Genomic DNA, 16596 nt, shown 5'->3' on the forward strand with positions numbered 1-16596 from the left:
AAAAAAAAAAAAAGAATGAAGAGAAGACAAAAGGACAAAAAATAAAAGAGAAAAGAAGTCCACTTCAAGCTGTGCCTTTGCTGTTACTGGTAGACATTGTGGACAGAGTCTAGATCCATGTTGATTAATCCTAGGAAGGCATCAGTAGCTTTCTTTCTTTCCTTCTTCTTCTTTTTTTTTTTTTTTCTTAAAACAGTGTATTTAACTGAAATGGACTTACATTTGTTTCTGAAGTGACTTCCATTTATTTTGATACATCTTTTCCCCATGATGATTTACAGGATCTTCAAGCCAATATAAATATTTTATAAATATTTGAATATTTAGGTATACACCTGCACAATACCTCAGCAGTATCTTTCAGCAAGAAAAACACTGAAGAGTAAAGACTAAATACAGTTACTAGGTACAGTGAAAATTGGTGCAAATTTTTGAGGTAAGAAGGGACCACATACCTATTCAACTAAGAAAACCACCTGTACAACACAGGATGATTTTATTTTTACATAGGACCTAGAACACTTAAGCTGCCAACTAGGTACTGAATGGCAGAGCAACACCCCCAGTTTATGCCATGAATTCATAGGGAATAGGTTCCAACAACTCAGGCTCCTCCTTCTCATTGGTCCTCACAAAGTGTGATTCTGTGGTAAGGTCAGGCTGGCGCTTCAGTTGAACCCAGGTACCCTTCTCTTTGGCTCCTTTCTTTTTCTGATCATTTCCCTTGACATGTTTCAGGAAGCTATCATGACTTTTTGAGTGTTTAATATGCTCAGTACAAACAGTAATACTCTTGTCAAGTATCTTGCCCTTAACTTGCTTGTTTACAACAATGCCGACAGCATACTGGGTAACGTTGTAGACTCTTCATGTTTTGCCATGGTAACATTTGTGAGGCATTCCTTTTTACACAGTACCCATTCCCTTGATGTCTACAATATCACCCTTTTTGTAAATTTGCATGTACGTGGCCAAAGGAATAACCCCATGTTTTCTAAAAGGCCTGGAAAACATATACCAGGTTCCCCTCCTCTGGCCTTTTGTGTTAGTCATTTTGGCAAATTACTGGAAGATGGCCGTTCTGGCCAAAAGGCAGTAGCTTTAAGATTTATAGTGACTAATCCTAAGTAGCCTGTACTTCTTATTTTTTACTGGCTGTGAGGTTGGAACTAGAACCTTGGAACTACTCCTCCTGCAGGTTTGAACTTGTCTGATTTCCTTTACCTAATTGCCCTCTCCTATGGGAACATCTGAATCCAAATAACTCATAACCACTATGTCCACTGTGTCCACCATTTTTCCCTTGAGGCCTCTAGGGCCACCAGTAGTTACAGTGCATCTTCAGGTTAGAGCTGCCCCTCCCATGCAGTAAGTTGGATTTAGGGAGAAAGTACCTACTTCTTTGAAGTTTTTCTCTTTGCTCTGCCTATTGGCTTCAGTTGTCACTTCAAATCCTTTTGGGTCTGAGGGACCCACTTTCCTCTTTATTCTCTTCTTCATGTTGCTGTGTTCCACTGTCTGGATACCAAATCTTTGAGAGGCTTTTTCCCTGCTGCTCACCTGCCCAGAGGTCCTGAAAGTGCTTTCATTATTACTTCTGTATATGCTTTGTAAAATGACTTGTGATGCTTCTTGGCCTCAAATAATAAATAGTGATAACTGATTTTTCTGGTATACTGAAGGTAAAGACTAATGTAGAGACTAATGTTTCTGGTATTTTTGTTTTTTATTTTGATTTTGGCTTTAAGAGACAAGGTCTCTTGATGTATTTGAGACTGTCCTTGAATTCACCATATAGCTCCAGCTAGCCTTGAACTCACAGTGATCCTTCTGCTTTAGCCTCATTAGCTGGAATTATAGGTGTGCACCAAGATGCCTGGATTGAATTTCTAATTTTCTTTAATAGTTAATTCCCTTTCTAATTCTGATTTATGTTATATCTAATTTGAAGTACTACTAGTTTTTTTGTGTTTTATGAGCATGTTTTTCTTCCATGCTCCCTCCAAAGGATGAAAAGTTTGGCCTAGTACTGTGTCATAGTACAAGGGAATTGAAGGTACAATCTTTCCTTTAATGTAGAGTGGTAATCCCAGAAAGCCTGAGGCCTTTGCATCTATTAAAACTTTCCCAATATGTCAGTTCCCGAATTTTTATGTCATACATTTGTTTTCTTCTGATATCCAGAATACAAGGTACTTTTCATCTTTTATTGATGGGCTAGCATGGTGTTTTGTGTATTGTGGAGGTACTCGAAACTCTGTAACAGAGAACAGAAAAGTTAACTGCCTCAGAACATGGGAAAAATATTAACTGCAGTCATTCCCACATACCAGTAAAAGCTGACTACTTGTGATCTCTTAGTATATGGAAATTGAAAAGGACACATAGGCCAGATTAATAGCTATACTATATATGAAATGCTAGAGGAGTTGTGGTCTAGTTCAGTTATGACTGTACATTCTACACAACAACTGAGCATAAAACTACCAATTGAGTCAAGCTTACAGTGTTCCTGTGTCATTCATAAATCATCTTTTAGGAGTTATTAAGATAAATGAAGATACAATGGAGACTACCACTCCCACCTTCTGTATTTTGGACCACCTGTAGGGGTGAAATTTTAGGGACTCTTACTTGGCCACTCCCACCACAATCTCTCAACACTATGAAGGATCTGCTACCACTTTTTCAAAGCTTTTGAAGCAGTTAACAAAGGCCATAGTGAGAGCCTGTACCAAATAGATAAAAAGAAAACAAACTCAAAGGCCAGCCAACCCTATAGTCCTTAAAATTAACATTGCCCCCTCTGTTGTTCACTTGCCACCACTAGTTCCTAAACCACTGTCTTACTGCTGCATCCTAATCCATACTTAATAGTCCTTACTACCCTTTTACCATGAGTGATCCCACTTATTGTGTGATCACATGCTTTGTGTCTCTAGGACTACTTTCATTATTAATATCTTAGCTTAAGTTTTCTCCAGAAGTCTGGGCCTGAAATGCAGCCTTATTGACAGGTGTTACACTTTGAGGTGTGATTGCAAGGATTGGTGCAGAAGTAAAATAGAATAGCTTTATTTGGGGCCTTGTAATTAAGTCACCACTGTGGGCAACTGGAGTTGATACTGCTGGGATCCACTGAAGAGCCATTTAAGATACCACAAAATTGTGTTCTCAAGAGAAAAAAAGAGAGAAGCTTATTATCCACCAGTCCCTGTCCTTCTTTAGTGGTGGTCCATGGGGCAGTCATCCTTCACACTTGTAGCTTATGCATGACCAACTCCACATGGCAATATCTAATAAGCACAGGTTGAAGGCATAGAATACTTAGTGCAATTGACGCAAGCTGCTGTGCGGCCACACCTTTGGGGAAACTGGCTGTTATAGCAGTGACTGAAGTCAGAGTGGGTTGAGGAAAGAAGCAGGGCTCGGGACTTAGTAGGGTTTGTGTCTTCAATTTAGAGCCTTAGCTAAAGTTCTGGGAATGTGCTGGCCCCACTCCTGGGGCACGCTGAGACAGCAATTGAGACTGGGCGTGGTGGCATGCACCTGTAATCCCAGCACTTGGGAGGCTGTAAACAGAATCACTATAAGTCCGATCTAATAGTGAGACCCTGAACACCCTTCTCTAAAAATACAAAAAAATAAAAATAAAAAATAAAGTTCTGGGAAAATGAGAGGAATCCCCCTCAACATGATCTTATGTAAGCACAAATGGTCTTACATTATACTTTTTCCTCTGTACTTGAGCTAAATTCACCACTCACAGAATGTGCACCTTACTTGGTGTTTGTGTTAAAAAAGAACCATTACTTTGAAAATAGCAAACTTCTTAGCTTAGCAAGACTACTTTGTATATGTACTTCTTTCTCATAGTATTTAACTGATCTGGATTGATCTTTTCCTAAGCCAAATTCTCAGTAATGCTTGGAGGCAAATTTTAATCCAAATGACTTAAACACTCAAATCCACATATAACTTCATTACTTGTTTATCTCATCCCATTTGAGTGCAAATATGTATCTTTTTTCTGTTTTTTAATTTATTACTAAGTATTTTGGAACTGGTTCCTCACGAAGTTCCAGTTTTCAATAAATGCTTGTTTTTAAAGTAAGAATTATCTTTGTAATGTGTTTTTAACTCTAGAGTTTTTATTTTATTTTTTCTTGTATTTTAGGGAAGGGTCTACAGGGTGTTCAGGGTCTCACTACTAGTTCGGACTCAGTGATTCTCTTGTTTACAGCCTCCCAAGTGCTGGGATTACAGGTGTGTGCCACCACTCCTCAATCGGGGCCAGCATGACATGCTCAGGGGTGGAACCTCTGGCCCCTGTGCCTGCTTGCCGGTGCTTTAATCTGCTGAGCTATTTGGCTGGCCCAACTCTAGAATTTTAAATTGTAATAGTTTTCCTATATTTGAAAAAGTCCTTAAACTCTTGTAAACTATGTGTATGAATCTTTTTCATACACTTAAAATAATTTTTAAATGCATATTTTATTTAGGAATGCAAACGATGAAGACTGTACAAAAGCTGCTGTCAATTGTGGTTAAAAGACCATTTATGTAAATATATTTACATATATATATATTTCCAAATATAAGAAAATTATTATATATAAAGTTGAAATAGATTGGCAACTGTATTTCACAGTATTCCATTAGAGGGCAGCAGAGAACTAGATTTTGTTTTTTGTTTGCCTAAGTAATAGGGTTTTCCTAGGCTAATTGCCAACAGTTTATTGTTTCAGATAGAAGTTGATGGAAGCAGTACCTACAGGCCAAAGGAAATAATGATTATTCCCATCTCAAGTTCATTTCTAAATTCCAAACTATTTTTCATTGGGGGATAGAGGTGGCCTAATAAGTTATTTTCTATAGAGAAAAGAAAGTGTTTATTATCTATTTCTTCCATCTTTAAAATGGACATTATAGTAACTACATAGAATTGATTAAATAGCATGCACAGGACCTCTAACAGAGTAAGACCTTAAATTTCCCTTCTGGTTTTCACTGCCTTTCTTGAGTTTCCTCCTGAGAAAACTGAGGACAATAGGTTAATAATCTCAGATGACCTTTCCAGCCCTCTGGTTTGCCAAAAGACTCAAGATCTTAGAAGGCTAATTGATCATCCACATGTTATTTGTTCCTTTTTGTAGATGATATCTATAATTGTCTTACAGTTAGATTACAAACCTATGCATAAAATGAAACTAAGAGTTTAGTATTGATGAGCTTGGATTTTAAAAAATTGTGTCTGTTACTATTAGGCCCTATTTGATTCATGTAGGCTGTTTCTACATGACTTCACAAAGACTTCTACCTTTACCTTTTGGGTTCCCTGCTAAAAGAGAAAAGTGAAAAACTATCCCTTCCCCTCAATATCTTGGCCTCCCTTCAGTCAAAATTTAATGGGGGAAAAAAACCAGTTTTGAGAAAGACATTGGGTAAGAGACCCATGAGAACTCCCTGGCAACTTCTTTCCTCTCAGTGAACAGTCTTTTTCCCTTCTGAGACCAAATGCCCATAAAGTACTGGCTTTACTTGCACCATTTTTAACTGATGAAGCCAATTGAACCAGACTATTTACTGGCTTCTCATCTGGGCTGTTCTTATTACCATTGAGAATTTAGGCTGATCTATTTTTCCTTGTCTGTAAAATCAGGGAACTGGATAGATACTTCCTCTAATGCTATATGGAAAAGTCTTCTGTGTATAGTTGTCTACTCTTAAGGCCAACAATATTATACATATTGCTCAAATGTGGTTGAATAATGGAGAATAGATGATGTATATAAACCAGTCTCTACTGCTGGAGTTAAAAATAATTCCAGGCAGAAAGATGAATTATTAACACCATCTTATATTCAAAACACATTGGTTGTTACCCAAGTGCAGTGGTTTCCTCTTCTGTAAAAGCTAGTAGGAAGCGAACCTTAGTAAATTATATTTTATAGGTTATTTGTTAGCAATGTTTGTGCCAACTATTCTTCTCAGTCCCTATAACTTTCCTGTGTTTATTCCGCTGAACTAGCACATTTGAGATCTTCATTAAGCTTGTAATCACTAAGGGGTGTTTTTTATTCTCCTTAGCTTTTTGCCATAATTAACAATTCCCCCCTCCCCCTTTGTAATGTTTTTGCATTTTATGAATTTGGTACAGGATCTCACTATGCAAGTCAGACTCAACGTCCCCAGCGCTGGGATTACAGATGTACGCCACCATACCTGGTCTCACTGGCCAGCTCAGCACACCCAGGAACAGGGTTGGCATGACCGTGCAGGGAATCAAACTCCAGTCTCTGTGCTTGCCTAAGCAGGGCTCTCTAGGGATCTGCTGAGCTATCTTGCCAGCCACATTTATTTCCTTGCTTGCTTGCTTGCTCTTCTTACCCCTCTGACTGTTCCTTTTACATAATTCTCTTTCCCTAGCCATTCCTCCAAAGTTGGATTCTTGCACCTTTGTTCCTTTAGTCTAGATTCTCTCCCAGGAATCTCTTTCATTCTCAAGGCTTTTTATTCTAATCTTTCCCTGATTCTCCAGACTAAATTTCCCTCAGCCTCTTTCTCAAACCCTTGTTCAACATTTTCAGCTGCCACCTGAAGTTTCACTTACATGTTATTTTGTTTTAGACTCTGTATATATAAAATGAAACTTTAGTGCCAGCGAGATAGCTTAGTGGACTGTGGAGTACCACCTGAGCAGCTCTCCTTGAAAGAAGAGCGATTGTCTCCATTTTGACTGAGCCTGACCCTATTTCCTTGTATTGTTATGTACAGAGCTGACTAGGACTTCTGTTTATCCTTCAGTTGGCCTTAAGCAATGTATATTGGTCTAGCTGAGGTGCTGGTGATAGTCTTTGAAGGTGGCATGCGTGTTTCCTTGGTAACCTGTACTTGCTGCTCTTTAATGTGAGCCGGGTTGAGACAGGACGGTAGAGCTAATGCTCCGCGGCACCAGCTGGGATCGAGCCTTGAGACAGAGGCTATGACTTCCTGGGGCTTGAAAGGCTATACCAAAGCTGAAGCACCAGACTCACCAAAACATTAGATATTATATAATGCAGATTACTCTCTCTGCATATCCTCTTTGCATATCACAGAGGTAAATTTAGGCCACCCACCTAGCTCAGCTCATAGTAGTCTCTTTCCCATAATTCTCAGTCAATCCTCAAGCCACTCCCCCATTGAATAAAACTGGGTGAGGCCCTGGGTCGCTCTCTTGGTTCCGGAAAGCCATCTTCGTGACTGGACTTAGAGCCTCTTGACTCCCCGATGATTGAAGATATAATTTAGTGTCTTTATTTTTGCCGTGGGTAGCATTGTAAGTGGTAGATTGGAATCAACTGGATAAGATTCTAATAACGTAACTTTGGGATTATAAATATTGGCTTATTGGACCAAGACGAGGTCCAGGAAGTGTCTCCTACAGTGGACTAAGAGCTTGTTTAGGCAAGCACAGGGACTGGGGTTCAGTTCCCCACTGCTGTCTTGGCTGCCCCCCTTGAGCACGCTGAGCCATGGAGACCCGGTGTGATGGTGCACACCTATAATCCCAGCTCTGGGGAGGTTGAAAACAGGAAGATCACTAGCAGTCTGAGCTGCATAGTGAGACCCTGTACCAAATACATAAATTTAAGAAACTTAAATTTTATTTCAAAATATGTTCCTCATTTCTTTATTTGCATCATAGTTAATGCCTATGTTTATAATCTCAGACATTTTTGATTGCTTTCCTTTCCCAATGCTATTACCTTAAGTAAAATTTTTTAGTACTTTTTTGGGATTTTTGCATTATTTTTCCAATCATTTTTCAGACGTGTGAAACACCAGCTGCCTGTACTCAGTGGGTCTTGGTTCATGAACTTAATTTTTTTACAATTTTGAGGATGATGTCTATGTTTGAGTTTGTGTTTGTGTGGGGAGGATGGCCATGACTGAGTTTGTCACCTGATACAGTTTACAAATGTAAGCAAAGTTTTGTTGAATGCTATTTCTCAGTGAATTGTTTGCAAACAGAAGTGTTTGTGAACCTAGGTGTTACTGCCTTATTACCATTATCTCTCTCACTTGCTCAGTAGGTGCAGCGATGGCAAACCCTTGAGAGCTTTCAATGATACAAATAGCCCGCTGCAGCGTGCATGCTGTAGTTTCTCTACTACTGTGTAGAGCAAGCTGATTTTCTCATTCTTCTTGCACTTTTCTCTTGCTCAAACTTACAAAAAATAATGTGTATATAGAATAGCACCTTTTACATAGATTTTTCTTATACTAATACATTAAGAACAAAAATGTTGGCTGGTGAGATGGCTCAGTGGTCTAAAGCACCTACTTAGAGCAAGCTTAGCAAAGCACAGGGACCGAAGCACCTACTTAGAGCAAGCTTAGCAAAGCACAGGGACCGTGGTTCAATTCCCCAGCACCACATGCCAGCCAGCCCCGCCCCCTGATGGGCTGAGCTGGCCACACACACATACACACACACAAATAAATAAATAAAATTTTAAAAAAAGTTTTTGCAGATTATTAGCATTGTAGTAGTGTGCAATTAAGATGAAATCTTACAATAAAAATATAGTGCTTATGTTTAAGAAAATCTGCGTCAAATTCTTTTTTTTTTTTTTTTTTTTTCCAGTACTGGTGATTGAACTCAGGACCTTGTGCTTGCCAGGCAAGCACTTATTCTACTGAGCTATCTCCCTGGCCCGGCTACTGGACTACATTGTATTATTTTGCTGAATTCATGCACCTACAATAGTTAAATGACAATGGAATACCCATCTCTGACAAAACTAAACAAAAAAGGGTGATATAAATGAAGGACCATTTTGTATCTGTATATACAAAGTAGTATAGATATACAGCTACTTTCTCTTAATTCAGTGAGAAGAAAGATTTGTACTAATAGTGTTTGGACAGGATATCATATCTGCATCTTGTACTATGAATAACCACTACGAAGACAACAATATGCAGTATATTAATTATTGTAACTGTCCTACTTACCTATTTTGAAACTCTCATTGCTATTTGTTTCTCAATAAAATTAATTTAAAAAAGAAAATAAAATCTGCATCATCCCAGGCCCTACCAAACCCAAAACACTGTTGTTTCCTAAAATAAAATACTTAGCCTAGAAATTTACAGAATTTACAGAATTATGTGTGACTTCAAACAAGTCACTTTGCCTCCATGAACCTTACTCTACACCTATATGACATATTGTCTTTTAACCTTATCTGAATAGTATTAAGGTCAGTTAATTTAGTTTAAGAGTTGGTTACACATTTTTAGAATATAAATCACCTTTTATGTTATAAAACATCTAGCATGCAGATTTTAAGTTGTAAAACATACAGAAGCCCAGCCTGGTGGCACTCATCTATAATCCTAGCATTCTGGGATGATTGGCAAATTTGAGCCTAGCTGGAGAAATTTAGTGGCATGGGTGGGTGAGATCCAATCGCAAATAAAAAAGTATAAGGGCCTAGGTTCAATCCCCAATATCACAAAAATAAAGACATTTAAAATAAAGTTGCTTTATTGAACTGTCCAGGACAGTATCAATTTTTAAAAACATGTCCCTGTCTGTGACTTTAAGTGCCACAGTAGGTAACTTAGTTGTCTTTGAGAATGCTTTTTTAAATCTTGGGGAGATAGTAATCTAGTATTTTTCACAGTGACCTCTTCCTGTAGAAATTCTAAGCCTATTGATAGTTTTCTCTTGCACAGATCAAGCTGAAAAGCCTAGGTGTGTCCTGCTGTCAGATAGCATTACGTGGTATTGGGCCTGCCCCTGCCGGCTGCTTCCCCGCCCCTCTGCTTCCCCGCCCCCGGATCCCTATGGTCTGCGTGTCTGTTTGCTAAGCTCTCAGAAGCGGTCAGCTCCGCCTGTAGTGGGAGGCATGGGCACATGGCTGCCTGGGGAGGCTGAGCTCTACGAAGAGAAGCCCATGCACCTCAGCGGTGCTTCCTTGCAGCGCTGACTCTCGCGTGTGGATTAATTCGAAAGGTTGGAAGGGATACTTGGTAAAGCATGGTGGCGCATGATGAGGCTGCAGGTCTCCTACCTATTAAAAGGACCATTCGAGTCCTAGATGTTAATAACCAGTCCTTCAGAGAACAGGAGGTAAGATGAAGAGAATAGCCCAAAGGAATGTTTTCTAACTTTTTTAAAGAGTTGTAGCAATTTATTAATTATAATTTGAAATTTATTGAAACTTGAAGTGTATGTTTTGATTTATATGAAAGTTTGAACTGTGTTAAGGAACTGTGGTCTAAATTTAAGTAAATAAGGTTATACGTAAAGTAATTTGAATATACATAACTTACATGTAAGGAAGTTTAAAATGTGTTTCTCTATTTGTGTCATATTTGAGATATTTAATATGCTGTTTTAATGTGAATGCCTAATATGGCTTAGTGTGTGTGTGTGTGTGTGTGTGTGTGTGTGTGTTTTAATTTGAATTTATATATTTATGTTAACAAATCTTAGGAACTACTTTAACAATAAAAGGAAAAATAAAAATCTCCAAGTTAATTGGGGAACAAATGGCTATTAAATTGCTGTCTGATGTGGTATGCTTGTTTTTCTTTCCATAACTAGTAAGTTCATTGTATACCATTTTTTTTCTGCAGAAAGTATGTGCTAAAATATTTAAACCAATGAAACATTATTCTAACCCTCTGCTAATTGTCTGAAGCCATTTTGGCTTTCTCAAGTATTTATCAAATTCAAACTATTTTATGTTAAATGATCTTGACAACTGATTTTTATAATATGGCATATATAGTACAACTGCATTGTGTGTACTCTTGATATTTACTACATTATCATTTATGTGATAGAAATAGTTCCTATATTCAACTAACTATACCTGTTGATGTGATGGTGGTTGATGGCTATATACATAAGTCAAAACTTACATATGAGTGCACATTTTGCATATGTACACTTTACTGGATATCCCAGTTGAGGTGTATATCCAACATACACTTTGGGAGTTAAAGTAGCTACCATTTTTAGGAGGTACATTTGCTTTGGCTTTGGTTTTTAGTTTCTGATTATTTGGGCTTTGCTTATGTGTTTCAGTTTTCTCAAATATATAAGCATGTTCTTTCCTTACATTGTTATCAGTGTAAATACTAAAACTAATTAACTTCATCCTTTAAACTTTTTAGGACATCCAAAACTAACCTTAGGAATAGGGTGAAGCTTAGTAGTAGAGTAGCCGTTCTTGAGGCCTGGAGTGGGGGGCTTTTTTCTAGTATCACATATGGGCAGTGTTTTTGGCATACTTTTATTTCAAAGATTAAAACCAGGAGTGTTGTCAGAGCTTTAGACTGTCAACATAACCTTAATAATTTGAATAGTCTAAGGAAGGGAAGAAATCCCATATCATAACTCATTTTTATCTTTTTAAAAATATATTTTTATTCTAATTTTAAAGTTTTTGTCAGGTTAAGAGAGATTATCCAATGACTTAAATAAACCAAGACACATACCGACTTAAGTGTCAAGAGTAGACTAACTATAGAAAAGACCATTTTAAAGAATGCCTCTAAGAGTAGAATCATTAGGTAAGAAAAGAAACTTTAAAGAAAGCTAAATTCACAAGATTGTTCATGTTGTGCATAAAAGCCTGATGTGAAGGCAGATTTCCTGTGTTAATACATGTGACTGCCTCTTTGGATACATGATCTGATTAAAAATTAACCTAAATAAACAATATCAACTCAGATTGAGAGCCCTGAGTTTTTTCCCCCTCCAAGTGAACTTTAGCCTTGGTGAAAGGTTGCCTACAGTGGAAACTTCCTTGAGCACATGAGCTTTATAGATATTCTTTTGTATGCTTTTTGAGCAGTGTATAGTTTCAGTATGCACATCTGTTAAGTTTCTTATGTTCACCATGTTAATGCTGCCAGCGCTCAAAAATAAATATAACACAATTCCCATTATATGAGCCTTAACTACTGGGGCTAGTAAATAACCTGTAGTCCTGCTATTTTCTTTCATTACCTCCAAATATTCTACTTGTGTCCTATCTACGGAGAGAAGTAAATGTGGGTACACTACCAGTTCTCCCAAAACACAATCTCAGGAATGTTTTGTGACTGCAGATGTTTAGATTCTTAATAACCAGTTCAAATCATTAAAATGATTCACTTGGACTTGTAAAGAAAACTACTTTTAAAGTTCACATGGGCCAAATCTTAATCTATATTACAAAAGAGATTTGTTTCTCTCCCTTTTAGATGACCCACGATTGCCTAATCTTTACCACTTTTCCACCAAAAAAAATTGGTTAAAGTTTTTCATTTTATTCTTTTGAAATATATATAAGCTAAGAGTTTGTTCTGTATGTGCCAAACATTCTTCACATGTGTCCTTTTAGTAAGGCAGGAACATTATTATGGGTCCCTGAAAGTATGTACAAAATGAGTAGCAATATCTTCCTGTCTCCCTTCCCCCACACATAATTTCTGACTTAACACTGTTCCTTTTTACCAAACACTTTAGACTTGGTGAACTGTAAAGAGTAATATATCCATTGTGAAGAAGAGTGTAGTTGTTCTTTTTTTTTTTTTTGAGTGTAGTTGTTCTTAAAGGAAATATTTAACACTAGCTATGCTTATGATAGTATCCTGCTACCCCTAAAGAGACTGGGTAAATGAAATCCATACTAGTTTCAGAAACATGCTTCAGATATATTTACATTAAATCATCTAAAGTTTGCAGTTTTCTTTTTAAATATCACATAATTTTAATTACTAGGGACTTAATAGTTATGTACTAGTCCTGTAACAATAAGAATTTTTGTCATTAATTTTATGTTATGTAATAAATAATGCCAAAAATTTGTTTTTCTCTAAACTTAATTACTGATTTCTCCTTTGAGGTTCACTGGAAAGAAGAGTATCTTTCCAAAGACTTTTACTTTGAAATTAAATAGTTTGTGATTTACTAGAAAGTTAGATTTGTTACATTTTAAATAAGGACAAGGACCTAACCTTTGTTTCCAAAAAAGCAGAACAGAACTTTTTGACAACTGCTTTGTTTCAAGTTAATGTTGGCATATCTTACTTTGTGAGGTAATTCTATCGCCATTCAAACAGGAGACTCTTTGTACTGTCTTTACTAAATGGAAAGGAATGCCTAGTGCTGGCCTCTGCACACCCATGTGTCACTCAGTCTGCACAGATGTGTGAGGTAAAGGCATTCACTCACACATGTCCTCCAGTGTGCAGTGTGTGCTATTTTACTACATATTTCAAAGGTTTCTTTTTCATTTAACATGTGCACAGTAATGGCTTTATATCCAAAGTTTGCTTTGCAGTTAATTATTTGGGGCATGGGAGGAGTATTCTACAATCTGTTTCTTAAAGCCTTCAGAGTTCTGAATTCTCTTTATCTACAAGCCTCTTCAGCAGTTCACATTCCTTTCTGATACACATGTTTAGGAGATTCGATAAGTCTAATTGCTTTGGGGGGATACTCAGGTCATTTAAGTTTCTTTCTAAACATTTTTAACTTTTTCTCCCTATTCAGTTATTTGAAGTGGCTTTTTCACCTCCTTTTTATATGACTTTATTCATGTCAAAGAATTTTTAAAAAAAATGTTTCTTCTGTTTTTTTAATCTTCACAACTTTATAAGAAAAGTTCTGATTTTAGCCCTGTTAATCACTCCCCTGCCTTGGCATGAACACTGTTTTATCCATCCAGTGTTATACATGCTAGTTTAAAAGATATTCTCTAAATGAGGTAGTTAACAGTGAAATTATATAATATCTAGGGTTTGCTTTAAAGTATACAAGGGACAAAAAGCACACCCTGTTGAAGCTGACTGATACCTGGGATCCATTATACTCTACTTCATGTAGATTTGAAATGTCTTATCATAATAAGGCTTTTTTAAAAGGTTGTTTTCCACATTGAAATTAAAAGTTGTGTAGAATTTAATTTCTTTATTTTAATACTTTTTTTCCTTTCCAGTGGCAATACTTGTTATGTTCTGAAAGTGATAGTATATTTTTAATAACTTGTTTAGTGATGTTCTAACTTAACTGTGAAAAACATTCATTATTAGAATTCCATGTTTCTGTATCTTACGGTGTACAAACAGTTATGAAAGGAGCTCAACTTTGCCTGTACTTGCATGAAATCATTATATATAAACACATTTAATGTAATTTGGTTTTGTTTTTACAGGAACCAAGCAATAAAAGAGTACGACCTCTGGCTCGGGTCACATCCTTGGCAAACTTAATCTCTCCTGTAAGAAATGGAGCAGTCAGACGTTTTGGTCAAACAATACAGGTAATGAAGTGGGGGGAGGCAAAGTAATGTAGTCAAGGAACTTTTTAATATAAATCTGAAATTTATTATATTGTTTAAACTATACAACCCTGTCTACATTATTATACTTAAACTTTTTTTTTTTTAAAGAGTATACTGGTAAGGAATATTATTATGTGAATGATGTTTGTATACTCTTATTACACCAATTTAGATCATATATCAAAAGGTAGTCTTAAGTAGCTGTTATTCCCCAAAAGTAATTTTTGGCTGATAAATATTTTTAAATGATAGAAATATAATTAAATACAAGTAAAGACTTTAAAACATTGAAAAATTCTCAGGACTTTGTTTTTAAATTCTTCACTAAAAATTAAAACAAAACAAACAAACAAAAAAAAAACTCTGTAGCCTCCAATTCTCATTTTCTCTTTTGCTCACCTCTTAAAGTCATTTACCCTTCGTGGTGACCACAGATCCCCTGCCTCTGCCCAAAAGTCATCTAGCAGATCAACGGTCCCAACACCTGCCAAAAGAAGAAGCAGCGTGCTATGGTCAGAGATGTTAGACATCAGTATGAAAGAGTCTTTAACCACCAGAGAAATCAAACGTCAGGAGGTATGCTAGCATCAGTTTCAAGTTCCAAGACCCCTGTTTTTAAATAATGGGTTCCAGAAGACTGACTAATTTATTGTAGAAAAATTAGCTTCCATTTTTGTATATAAGCAACCACTCATAACATGATGAGCAATGCTTTGTGATGGGCGGTGGTCCTCAAACACCTCTGATGAGTAGAAGTATAAAACTTGGCAACCACTTACTAGAGATCCTATTCTGAATTAGTTCTCAGGTTAAATCACTTTTAAAAGAGCTGCTCAAAGCAATTAAATAATGTAAATATCAGTTGTACATAATTTTCCTTTCTGAAAGAATGACTTCTTATATCTGCTGGATATTTTTTAGGCGATATATGAAATGTCCCGAGGTGAACAGGATTTAATTGAAGATCTCAAGCTTGCAAGAAAGGTGAATAAATAATTTTTTATCAGATGCCCTAGTTTTTAAAGATTACAATTGCCAGGGAGATGGCTCATTAGAATAAGCGCTTCTCTGGCAAGCGCAAGGGTCTGAGTTCAATCCCCGGTTCCGCCAAAAAAATAAAATAATAAATAAATAAAGATTACATTTTACAAATTCTAAAGGATAAGTTTCTAACATTTAAAATAGGAAAATAGAAAGTATCTACTGGGAAATAGGTGCTTTAGATGAAGTGTAGACACATTTCTGCAAATATGAGTATCAAAAAAATTTCTTTTATTAAATCTATGCTAAGGTTAGCATAGTTTGTCAAGTGCTTTAAGTTTCATATTTCTCATCATATTTTCTTTGCGTGATTGATTTCTGTCCTTCTGATTAGGCCTACCACGACCCCATGTTAAAGTTGTCTATTATGTCAGAAGAGGAACTCACACATATATTTGGTGATTTGGATGCTTACATACCTCTGCATGAAGGTTAGATATGCTGTTTAACTGAACTGCAATAACACAATTTTAAATCCAAACTAATAACATGTTGACCTATTTTATAAATTTTATAAATAAACCTGTTTTTCTTTCTGCTTTTTTCCACTTTAGATTTGTTGGCAAGAATAGGAGAAGCAACTAAGACTGATGGAACAGTTGAGCAGATTGGTCACATTCTTGTGAACTGGGTATGCACTGAGTTATTGACTCCAGTTAATTTCTTAGAGACTTGTCTTATTACAGTTTGTGGTGAATAGCAGATCAGTTTGTCCTGTAAGTATATTTTGCAAACAGATAAGGGATTAAAACTAAAATTTATGAAAAGTTATAGTCTTTAAAAAAACTCAGTCATAGTAGTTTATTGTAAACCTATTGTAAATGTGATTCTACATAGATAGAATTCCCTCACAAACCACTGATTATCTGTTGCATTCTTTCATTTAAACATTTGAGTGCCTGCTGGACGCTGGACACTGGGGATTCGGTAATGAAAGACAATTCTGCATTTATAACCTTAGGAAGAGTCAAGCCTATCAATATTGTCAGGGTTGGTGATAAATATATTTGATACCCGGATATCCTTGGAGCACAGATGACTAGCAGCTAAGTGAGGTTGGAGGAAGTTGAAGTTGTGAGTCTTCAATTGAATGTAACAGATTAGGGAACTTGTAAAAGAGCACTCTGATATGAGTCTAGAATATAGTTCCGGGGCTGGGGAGATGGCTCAGTGGTCTAGCGCACCTACTTAGAACAAGCTTAGCAAAGCACAGGGACCG

The 16596-nt window shown here is 36.6% G+C and overlaps 1 protein-coding gene across 1 annotated transcript in view; it reads left to right on the top strand.

Moving 5' to 3' along the window:
• Positions 1-16596, top strand: part of Net1 (neuroepithelial cell transforming 1) — a 73229-nt gene that overhangs the window by 53238 nt on the left and 3395 nt on the right. Inside the window, exons 4-9 of the mRNA XM_023719763.1 lie at positions 14208-14315; positions 14745-14912; positions 15258-15320; positions 15712-15808; positions 15932-16076; positions 16274-16304. Of these exons, the coding sequence (XP_023575531.1) occupies positions 14208-14315; positions 14745-14912; positions 15258-15320; positions 15712-15808; positions 15932-16076; positions 16274-16304 (612 nt within the window). The remainder of the gene's footprint in view (positions 1-14207; positions 14316-14744; positions 14913-15257; positions 15321-15711; positions 15809-15931; positions 16077-16273; positions 16305-16596) is intronic.

Source organism: Octodon degus, unplaced genomic scaffold (assembly GCF_000260255.1).
Source record: "Octodon degus isolate 3935 unplaced genomic scaffold, OctDeg1.0 scaffold00071, whole genome shotgun sequence".
Lineage (NCBI taxonomy): Eukaryota > Metazoa > Chordata > Mammalia > Rodentia > Octodontidae > Octodon > Octodon degus.